This window comes from Nicotiana sylvestris, chromosome 9, assembly GCF_000393655.2.
Source record: "Nicotiana sylvestris chromosome 9, ASM39365v2, whole genome shotgun sequence".
Classification (NCBI taxonomy): domain Eukaryota; kingdom Viridiplantae; phylum Streptophyta; class Magnoliopsida; order Solanales; family Solanaceae; genus Nicotiana; species Nicotiana sylvestris.
In genome coordinates, this window is record NC_091065.1 from 21,847,506 (window position 1) to 21,859,861 (window position 12,356).

Here is a 12,356-nt window from a genome sequence, read left to right on the forward strand (position 1 = left end):
TAGAAGGTTGTCTAGAAAAAGTGAGGGTAATAACAAGGGGGTCAGACGGGGCATCATTTGGATTAGTTGGTTTAACTTCAACAATATGACTAGTGGGTGTATCGTCATCCAGTTGCGTTTTATCCAAATTTATTTCCTGCTCATTATCTTCATCAATAGTTGGATTACCATAAAGAGCATTCATATATTCATGGTCTAATTGTTCACCACCTCCAACATTATACAAATACTGACTCTCAGTAAATTGTAATAAAGTATTATTACTATCAAGAATAGGAGCAGGTGGAGGGTGGATATGGGGTTTAGGTAGGGAAGCCCGGGGAATTGGAGGAGGAATAGATTGGCCACTAGATTCACCACTCTCGGATTTTCCTTTATTCTTACTAAATATTTTTTTAACGAAAAATCGATCTTAATTAATCAAACAATACAAAAGTAAATAAAACAAAACAGAACTATAATATTAAAACTTAAGAGTTGGAACGAGTTTACCGAATTAACGAATAACTTGTTGAAAATTATATATCGTTGAAGACTTGAATACTTCAATTCATCAACTTCACAATTTTTTACAAATTGCAATATTAAAGTAAGCAATTATAGAAGAAAATTAGAGAGAGAGAGAGAGAGAGATTGAGAGATTGATTATTTTGTGAGAAAAATGAAAGAATGAGGGGGTATTTATATTTGAAAATAGACAAAAAGTATCATTATAAAAAGTTTGGGGTTAAAACAAAGTTTGGGGTTAAATGGCTATTTTAGAAATAGCAAACGACTATTTTTGCAGGCCAACGATCATTTTTTAAACTTTAGTAACGGCTAAAAAAAAGTCGTTGGGCCCGTTTGAGCCCGTTTAGGACCAATTGAACCGGCCCACTTACCAGCCAGTCCCGGGCCCAAACGGTCCCGGTCCTCACGGGCTTTTTTAGTGAATCGGCCCACTTAGGAGCCCAACTCACCTAGTCCCAGATTTAAATGATTAGGCCCATTTAGGTCCACTACCCATATAGGCTCGCGGGCCTGGGCTGGGCTCGGGCCTAACCGGCCCACATGCCAGCCTTAGCGTCAACGTTCAAGTGAGCAGATTGAGAACTTGACATCCTTAGGCTAACTTGGAATCAAAACTTCGAAGAACAAGCGTAAAATAGAGTGTGTTATGGAGATTCATATCAAATCACCGCTATTATCCTTAGCCTCACGGTGGGCGCCAAACTATTTACCCTAAAAAATGAGCAACAATTAGATTTGTACGAGGTTTAAAGGGTATGTGATTTAATTTAATACAAATGATCTAAGAACAACAAGTAATTAAGTTAAAGAAAAAAATGAACGATCAAACCAATTGTAATATGATGATTAGGCCCGATCTTAAGTTGAACACTGAAATTTGGTCTCGATCGGACCCTCGATATAAGCTTGGTTGTGATTAAAGAAGAGAATAAATGAGAAACACTTTTAATAATAGCTAGGAGATAAAAAAATTTATTGCTTTGATTTGTGTGTTAATGTGTCAAAACAAAAGAAGCTCTCCTCATTATATAGTAGGGAGATTTCAGAAGTCTAAATAAGGTAAAAATCTTTTCTTTCGATAAATATCGATCCGCAGTTGATATCGGACAGGATTTGCGCTGTAATATCCGGTTGAGGAAGAACATTACGGCGCCCTACTTATCATGCCTAACCGTTCCTCTTTTTTCCCCCAGTCTCGATACACTTGGTCCGGGTCCATTATTTTGCCGTGCCCAATTCTAGATACATCTTTCACTCCTCCTAGGCTCCGATACAAGGGGTCCTTCGGCCTTGCTTGTAGTTGTATCAAACCATGCTTCCCACTTGTTCCCTTATCGGTGAATCGGGAAAAACTTTTGCCCCCGATTTTACCCGTACACGTGTAGGAATAGATTTGAAAAACAAAACTAAAAGATAATAGAAAAATATGAAAAACACATTGTCAGTATTGGTTCTATAATGAGTTATCTTGGTAAATTTCATTTAACCTCTTTTTCTTTTTGGGTTCGGGAAATAGTACGCACTTCATCTTTAAATAGGATAATGAATTCCCTTGAACGTTAAAATCAATGACAAAAATAAGGGGTATGGGTCATTACATGTATTTTCAAGAATGTTAAAAAAACGACATTAATTATGATGCACTATTATACATTCTTCTCGAAAATTTTAGAAAAAGTAAAGTATTCAAAGATACCAAAATACCAATGAAATAGATCATTACAAGTATTTTCAAAATGTTAAAGAAACTACCTTCAACTATGATGGCCTATTATACATTCTTCTCGAATTTTTTTAAAAATTATTCAAAGATACTTAATACGACTAAATTTCTTTAACTTTCCTACTATTTTTGAGGTAAGAAACTAGCACGTCATTCATCTTTTGCATGGAAAACCCCTCTGAATTATTTTCTTGTGCTATGCAAATTTTTAAAATTTCATAATATCACCTATAAACTACATTTGATATTTGACATTTGAAATTGTAACCTTTAAAGATGAAGGAGGTACTGTTTGTTGTTTTTCAAACCTAAAAGGTTAAGGGAATTAAGTGAAATCAGCTAGAACTTTTGTTCATACAATGTAATAATCTTAAATTTATAAATAAAACGCTAACACAAAATAACGTAACTTCCATTATTCTTTAAGGGGAAAAAAGGAGTGAGACCTCAAAACGACAATTTGAGGCTGCAACATTAACCAAAAAGAGCAACACGAGATAATCCGCTTGTCATGCCCAATGTAGTTTGACTTTGCCTTATTGTCTGTTAGCCTCACATTTCTGCCTCTGTATCCTGCTGAACCTCAGGACTAGTGGTGCCAGTTATCAGGTATTTGCATTTTTTATTAGCACGTCTGTCGAATAATTTTGCCCACCAAAAGAGGTAGACCGGAATTATTCACTAAACCATCTATTTGGTTTAGGTACAAAAGACAATCTTATTTTGCATTAAGAGAATGCACATCTTCAAGACCATTCTCAAGTGCTCTAACTAAATTCTCAAAGTAATTCTTAGTCACAGTGGTCAAACCAGTAAGCTTTCTACGAAAATCATAAAATGTTCTCGAATCACTTTCTTCAACATTCAAATAAATCTCCAGTTCCTTCTCTGCACAATGGTGAAGTCTCTCCAAACCAACCTCAGCCTGACCTTGCAAGTACTCGAAAAACTGCCTTTTCGTTTTCTCCTCATTAGGCAAGTAAAATCCATAAGCATAAGTCCATTTCAACACTCTCCTGCACTCAACAATCTGATTCCAAGCATCTAAAATGAACTTCAATTGTGTCTCTGGTATTCTCTGCAATATACTCAGTTCCTTAACATTCACCTCATCCATTCTCTTCAAATCCTCTACGGCCTTTCGCCTCGACTTCTCATTTGCCGCCCATCTCTCGTAATAATGCGTGTATTTCACAATAGATTGCTTTGCCATTTCTTTCTTTTTCTCATCTTCATTCCCCGGCTTGTACTTGTTACACGGATTATACCCGTGAATTTCCCAAGAATTAAGACACAGCCAACAGAATTGATAGTTGCAAGGGTTTCTACAAGTCATTCTCATACACCCTTCGTTCTTCTCAATTGGGCGTTTGCATTTGGGACAAGGTTTTGTGTAAGCCAAAATCCAATTCGTATTTTCCGATTCTGCTCTGTTCTTCTCCTTCCATTTGCTCACTGTTTCACAATCAACGGGTCGATGAGCTTCATCCGTACAATACCAACAAAAATAATGTGAACAGTTACACATAACATCGCAATTATCACTCCCTATATCAAATTCAACGGCGAAATTACATCCCGGAGCAGGACACCATTTAATTTTCCTGTTTTGCTCAACGTAAGAACGAAAAAGAAATCCATAATACTTCTTTTTATCAATATCGGACGCTAAAAGATCGATCATATCTTGTGTGACAGCAACTTTACAAGACGGTTCAGGACATCGTAAATTCAAACATCCAGAACCATCAGCTATGGAATTACTAATATACCCTCGCCAACATTCAACACAGAAAGGATGACCACAAGCAGACGCCAAAATTCCATCGGATGAATAATCCTCAAAGCAAATTACACAAACTACTGAATTCAATTCCGGAAATTGAATGGTTTTATTATTTATTTTCAAGCCAATAGCTTCTCGAACTTTCGATTCATCGGCGAACCACTCCTCGTGAACTTTACTCACACTCCAATTATACCGTCGGAGCAAAGCAGATGCTTCAGTTTTGGAAATTGAGAGAACTGAGAAAACCTTAGAGATATCATCGTCCATGAGACGACGAATATCATCGTCGGACAAAACGACATAGTTTTTCTTAGCGCAAAGATCATCGGAGTCATCAGAATCAATATTACCGATGAAGTCGTCGTCATCGGCGGCGCTGACGTCGTCGGCAGCGTCTCCATCGCCGTAGTAATCATCGCCGGCGGATTCTACGTCACTATCCTCGTACATGTCGCCGTCGGACTCCATGATCGAAAGAGAGGAATTGTAATAAATAGAAGTAAACAAAGTGAAAAGGGGAAGCTGAGTGAAAGTATATTGTTTTACGGAACAGACTCTTAACCCCAAAAAACTGTTTTTAAGAAGGTTGAAATCCGTATAGTGATTGGAATTGGGTTAAGATAGTCTTAACTCTTTAAGTATTAAATTTATAAGTTGATAAAAATAAAAATAAATCAAAATTTACAACATTATTTGAATTAGTAGTAACAAACGAAGATGTCACTTTTATTGTAAATTAATACCAATGATTACTTTTCGACGATAATTAGTCCTCGAGATATGTTGGAAAAATAAAAAAAATACTTTACACGAAATTGACCGGTTACAGTAAAATATCAATACTAGGGACACAATTAACAAAAGGGAAAATTCCACGTAAGGACAATTGGGCTCTCTACTTTTCAATTATATAATCCATATTTCAATTTATAACTAATTAGCCCAAAAATAATAGGCTAATACTCAACATTTAACTTCAATAAATTCTTAAAATTACTATTTAATTTTTAAAAAAGATTGTTCAAGCATTTAAGTTAACTTTCGAATCAGTAACTATGACTCAAATATTAGTTCAACAAACCAAATCTACATGGGTGGTGAAAATTAGATTTTTAACAAGCTTAAATATGTGGGTTTAAATTTCAAATTTGATTTTTTTGAGAATTTTGGAGTGGGTATTATTTAGACTTGTTAGAAATAGTATAAGGAGTTTGTATATAAAATTTGAGATCATTTAATGGAGATTCGGACTGGTTTTAAACAAGAATTGCAACTGAAAATCGTGTTTGAAGTTCGTCTATAGATGTTTGTATAAAGGTGTATAAAAGTATATAATAGTGTATAAGACGTGTTTATACACTCATATACACTATTATACAATATTATACAGAATTATACAAAAAACCGACTTCGTCTTCTTCCTTGCGTCTTTTCTTAAACTTAACTCAAATCTTGCTCAAATCTACTCCAAATCACTTCAAATTAAATCTTGAACTCCTTTTGATATTTGCAATCAATTGGAACAACACCCAATCCAAGCAACTAATAAACTCAAAAAATCATATTTTCGGAAGCAAAGCTTTGGATGGCCTTCAATGGTGGACTTCTACTTTTTAATTTTCTTACATTGCAACCAGGTGACACAGGAGGAGAAGCAGAAAATACGCAGCCCCTTAAAGCATACGTAGAAGATGTGAGAAGAAGAGAGAGTGAAAATAATGGTTGTGAAAATAAATATTTAGCTCCATAACTTTTAGAAGCAATGGTTGTAAGAATACAAATTTTAAATTTGCTAGTGCTTTCAAAATATGTACAATATAGGCTAGGTAGGTTAAAACTTAAAAATATGGACCATTTTTTATTATGGTGTGAAGTAATGTGTATTTTCGTGTAATTCTTTCTTAGCAAAATGGAGCAAGATACATTTGAAATTTGAGGCTTCACATAAACAAATCCTTTGAAGCAAAATGTGAGTTTGAAAATCAAAGAAAAAACTATTTTAAGAAGAAAAATGAGAGGTTCAAGATTACAACAACAACAAACCTAGTGTAATCTCATAAGTGAACTCTAGGGAGGGTAGTATGTACGTAGACCTTAACCCTATTTTCGAGAAGGCAGGGAAGCTATTTCTGGCAAACCCTCAGCATAGGAACGGTAAAAGGAAGAATAACAACAAGCACACCAATTAGAAAACCAAAGCAAAAATATAAAACTAACACTAGATACTGCAATCAGAAAATCAAAATGAAAGCAACAACAAATAATAACAGAAGTTAAGAAATACGAAATACATTAAGTCATGTACTAAAGTTGTTGTTACAAATAAGGACAACGCTCTGCTACCTAACACTTTACCTTTATTCTCAACCTCCATACTATATACGTGTAAAATCGAGGCTAAGGAGCACTTCGATTTCCCGGTGGGGAAAACGAAGCGAGGACATAACTACAAGGAATCAAAACCAAAGCTGGGAACCTCCCGTTTCAAGGCCCGAACAAAGCACCTGCCCCCGGAGCCATCGAGACCATGACCCCGGACCCGATTCGAATAACGAGACCTCGGAGAGCATTGCCAAACTCTTGCACACGATTAACAAAGGGTCATGATATCTGTGCCCGACCAGATATCACGGCGTGAATCTCGGCTCATATCAGCAGTTGATCAGTGATTAGTAAAAAGAAAGATCTTTACATTTTTTAGAATTGTACTTAGGGTAAAACTCCCCTACTATATAAAGGGAAAGCTTATTATTCAATACATACGTTGTAACACGCATACCAAGGCAATTCATATCTGTTTTCTTTGTTTCTAAGGTTATTTAAAGTTCGTACCCTTGTTCATAAGTTCTTCATAAGTGTTGGCTCCGAACCGAAGGCATGCTACTTGTTAATCTTTTAACCGAGCTCGGATTCAGTATCATCACTAGTTTGGCTGTTTATTCTAACTTTTATTTGCTTATCTAACGTTATTAATCACTTGTATTGAATTAGTCCACATATCCTTAAAACAGTATATAAATTCAATTGTTATTTATTTTTTAAGGGTAAACAGTTTAGTGCCCAAGGCGGGGCTAAGGATAATAGTGATAATTTGATACATTTTTCCATAACACACTTTATTTTACGTTTGTTCTTTGAGATTTTAATTTCAGATATATCTAAGAATGTCAAACTCTCAATTTGCTCACTTCAGAGTTGATGCTGAGTCTGGCCACTATGGCAAAAATAACAATATAGTACCTTGCAATGACGTGCCCCCTGCTGATCCAAATGGAGTCCCAGTTGCAGACCCAATCGATGCCAACTCACATGAGGCCATCGATGCCAACCTACCAACCGACCTCGAGAATAGAGTTCATGGAGGAGCCCGATCAAAAGCCCGAGGTACGCTCGACAGTGAAGGGGATGGGATCAATCTGCGGGTGATCTTCAAAATGTTACAAGCCCAACAAGCAGCGATAGCACAATTGCAGAACCAAAGTCGCGCCCCCAGCAGAGTTGAGCCCGAACAATCCCGGGAAAACACCCAAAGAAATGAGCAATTCACGAAAAGGCCGGGTGAAGCTGAGCCCGAAACCAACCCCGAAATAATAAAGATGCTTGAGGAACTAACAAAGTGGGTAGAACCGGGAAGAAGAAAATTGAGGCCAACGACAAAAAGGTGGATACCTATAATTCCCGAGTTGATCAAATCCCAGGAACGCCTCCGATATTGAAAGGCCTAGACTCCAAGAAATTTTTCCAAAGCCTTTTCCTCCGAGCGTGATACTAAAGCCTATCCCGAAGAAGTTCTGTATGCCTGATATTTCAAACTATAACGGAACCACGGATCCAAATAAACACATAATCTCATACATATATGCCATTAAAGGGAATGACTTAGAAGATGACGAGATCGAGTCAGTTCTATTAAAAACGTTTGGAGAAACCCTGTCAAAGGGAGAAATGATATGGTATCACAACTTATCCCCAAATTCTATTGATTAGTTTGCTATGCTTGCAGATGCCTTTGTGAAAGCACATGCCGGTGCCATCAAGGTAGAGACCAGAAAATCGCACCTCCTCAAGGTAAAGCAAAAAGGTAATGAAATGCTCAGGGAATTCGTATCAAGGTTTCAAATGGAATGGATGGACCTGTCTCCGGTTGCGGATGATTGGGCCGTTCAGGCATTCACTCAAGGACTCAACCCTCGAAGATCATTAGCTTCACAGTAGTTGAAACAGAATTTGATAGAGTACCCGGTGGTAACTTGGGTCGACGTCCATAATAGGTACCAGTCAAAAATCATAGTCGAGGACGATCAGCTTGGGGCCCCCTCTGGGTCATTTTATCCCATCAAAACTAACAACAGGTCTAAGAGAGTTGTCAATCATGAACCAAACCGAATAGAGACCAGTATCAATTATATAGCGAAGATCGAAGGGGTAACGGATCTGGGCGTAACCCTACGAGAAACGAAAAAAGGAACGATCGAAGCCATAGTAGCCGGGGACTTATGAGTAAAAATGGTTTCGATAGGCCACTCGGGGCCATGGATGCACCATGGTTATCGAAATATAACTTCAATGTCGATGCTGCCAGCATCGTATCTGCCATCGGTCGCATCAAAGATATCAAGTGGCCTTGGCCATTGCAGTTCGATGCTACCCAGAGAGACCCTACTTGATGTGTAAGTATCATGGCACTCACGACCATAAGTTCAAGGACTGCCGACAGTTAAGGGAAGAAGTGGCTCGGTTATTCAATAGCGGGCATCTCCGGGAATTTCTGAGTGATCGAGCCAAAAATCACTTCACGAACAAGGACTCCGACAAACATGCTGAATAAGAAGAACCTCAACACATCATCAACATGATCATTGGAGGCATTGATGTCCCCAAGGGCCAATTCTAAAGTGCACTAAGATGTCCATCACAAGGGAGAAACAAACTCGATATTATATCCCGAAGGGAACAGTTTCGTTCAACAATGAGGACGTTGAAGGCACCGTAACCGCATAATGATGCACTAGTAATATTTGTATTTATAAATAAATCTCGAGTTAAACGTGTGTTGATTGATCCAGGTAGCTCGCCAACTTCATCAGATTAAGAGTCATAGAATAGTTGGGTCTACAAGACCAAATAGTGCCAACGGTCCGGGTTTTAAACGAATTCAACATGGTATGCGAAACTATTAAAGGAGAAATAAACCCTGCTAGTAAATAGCGCTGGGACAATTAAGGATACCAAATTCTACGTGATCGAGGGGGCATGAGGTATAACGCCTTATTCATAAGGCCTTGGGTTCACAACATAAGGGCAGTACCCTTGACACTGCACCAAGCACTAAAGTTCCCACACCGAGAGGAATCAAGACAGTCTACGGAGAGCGGCCAACCACAAAAGAAATGTTCGTAGTCGATGAAGTGATATCGATGTCCGCACTATCAACATCAAAGAACACAGAGCTGGTCAGGAGGAAAGAAACCAAATAGCAATCACCGATACATATACCGACCGAACCAGAGAAGCAAGGAGCAAGTGAGGATGATGATTACAGAGTCCCTAGATAAATCATCGCCCCTGATGATTTAAATTCCACCTGTTCAAAGATCGAGGAGCTGGAGCAAGTCATATTGATCTAACACTTGCCCGATCGGAAGGTATACCTGGCCATGGGGTTAATTCCCGAGGTCAGGAAAAAAACTCATTAAATTCCTTATAGCTAACATAGATTGTTTCGCTTGGTCCCATCTTGATATGATAGGGATATCGTCGGAGATAACCACTCACAATCTTAGTTTGGATCCGAAGTTCCACTCGGTCAAACAGAAGAGGAGGCCTCAGTCCGAAATCATACATGTCTTCATCAAAGACGAGGTATCTAAACTCCTTAAAATAGGTTCCATTCGGGAAGTTAAATACCTGGACTAGTTAGCTAACATAGTGGTAGTTCCTAAAAAGGGAAATAAATGAAAAATATGTATAGATTATAAATACTTGAACAAGGCATGCCCTAAGGACTCTTTTCCTTGGCCTAACATCGACCACGTGATTGATGCGATGGCCGGGCACGAGATACTCAGTTTTCTCGATGTCTACTTCGGGTACAACCAAATCCGGATTGACCTTGGCAGTCAAGAAAAAACTTCCTTTATCACTAAGTTCGCCACCTACTGTTACAATGTAATGTCGTTCGGACTAAAGAACGCTGTGCCACTTATCAATGCCTAGTAAACTGGATGTTCGAAGAACAAATAGGAAAATCAATGGAAGTTTATAATGATGACATGTTACCCTACGAGAAAAGGACCATTTGAAACATTTGCAGGAAACCTTTGACATATTGAAGAGATACAATATGAATCTGAACCTCGAAAAATGCGCATTCAGGGCCGGATCTGGAAAATTCCTTGGGTTCATGGTGTCCAACCGAGAGATTGATAACTACAGATTCTAGCCTATCTTATGCTCTCTTTTGTCTTAGGTTTTGGATCAAAAATGTGTAAAAGTATTCCCGAAAACTAACTTATTGTGCTTGTTTGCAGGGTTTGGTCAAAATGAAGCAAGAAAGTCATAACCACCTCATAAAGGAGTTAAAACCTGCAAAAGTTCAAAGCTGAGCTAAAAGGCGCTGACAACGATGAAATAATGTGGCTGCAAAAGGTTCACCGCTGAGGCGGCCCTAATTACGCTGCCAGCAGAACTGAGATTCAGAGAAGGTACTTTTAGGTACAACAGATACCACTGACCGCGGTGAAATAAAGTGGAAGTGGAAAACTTTACGCGGCCGCTGTCCAAATTCCGCTGAGGGAAAAATTGAGAATTAGAGGATTAGAAGTTTGAGCTCATATGAAGAGCGCGGTCCGCGAACAAATTACGCGGCCGCAGTTGAAGACAATGCTGAGGCGATTGCTTTTATGCTCCCAGCAAAATCAAGTCCAGTCCCAGTCCAAAAGAGAAGAACTGTGGTCCGCTCTTGCTTTTGCACGGCCGCGAAAGTTCAAGCACTGAGGCGCCCATTATTACGCTATCAGCGGAACCTCCGTAGGAGCATTTTGTCAAATAATTTTAGCTGTGTATAATTAGATTTTTTTAGATTTTTAGGGTATCCTTTGTACTGAGGAGCTCGTGAACAGTCGTATTTTACTATTTAGAGTAATTTTAGAGCAACTTTAGCTATTAATCTTAGTTTTTCTTCTTGTAATCAACTTTTATGGCTTGCATTTCATCTTCATCTTTGATTTCTACCTTTATTATGAGTAGCTAAACCCATTAGCTAAGGTTGTGACCCAAACCTAGTGTGCGTATTTAATGGGTCTTCAATTTTAGGGCTTAATTGTTTATGGGTTAGTGATATTTAGCTTGTTTCATGCTTTAATTGTAGAATTGGTGGATGCAAATATTGATGCATGCCTTTATGACTTAGACTCTTCTTGAGAAAGAGGGACTAAGTCTAGGAAATTTAGGCTAACATGGAATTGGGGTGCATTCAAGAGATTTGATAGCCCCAATTAAAGGGTTAAACCTAGATATAGTAATATCCGACTTGAGCTAATTTTACTTGTATTATTTGAACACCCAATTGGGCTTGAGAAAGCCAGTTAGGGAAAAGTCACTCAAACTACCGAGAGGTATAGAGTGAGTAATTTTGTGTAAAGGTTATATCACTACCCCAAATATAACAAGCGTGTCCTAAATTTTAGATCCCATTAGATACTCACCTAGGTGTAACGCACTTCCCTAGTGCTTTTTATCATTTGATAAAACCCTTACAAAAATATTGTACTTAGCTTATTTTCAGCAATCAATAGCATTAAAAGTAGTATATAAATAAATCCAAACATGTTTAGAAGTGCAACTAAAAGCAACACACATAGTTAGATTATATAGAAACCTAACTCCCAACCAATATTAGCTCCCTGTGGAAATCGATCCCGACCATTCTGGTAAAAGCTGCATCGACCACTCCTTGTCATTATATAGTAGTGTAGGGTTGGAGCTGATCACTTTTTGGCGCCATTGCCGGGGAGTTAAACGATTTTGGATATCTATCTGACTAGTTGTGTGTCTTGTTTTTATTTCCTTCTGTCTTACTAACTTGTGTGAGTTAATCGATTCAGGTACAAAATGGCAAATAATATCCCAATGAAAATGTTATCCGGGGGAGGAAGTAGATGACAATGGTGAAGATGAGGTGCCTCTAGTACCTCAAGGTCAAAGAAGAGGCCGCCAGGACAATGAAAACATTCCAGACCCTCCCACAGCTCCTCCGCGGGTGGCTCCTCGGGTGCTTCCAAATGAAGGGTACGCAAGTGCAATTGTTCCACCTCGGATCCGGGCGGGCAATTT

At 38.4% G+C, this 12,356-nt stretch overlaps 1 protein-coding gene across 1 annotated transcript; it reads right to left on the minus strand.

The window, feature by feature from the left end:
- Positions 1–2,624: 2,624 nt before the first annotated feature.
- Positions 2,625–4,612, minus strand: LOC104233687 (probable E3 ubiquitin-protein ligase ARI8). The gene has a single exon (XM_009787122.2). It carries the CDS (start codon positions 4,488–4,490, stop codon positions 2,952–2,954), a length of 1,539 nt encoding a protein of 512 aa, XP_009785424.1. The 5' UTR covers positions 4,491–4,612; the 3' UTR covers positions 2,625–2,951.
- Between the last annotated feature and the right edge of the window lie 7,744 nt (positions 4,613–12,356).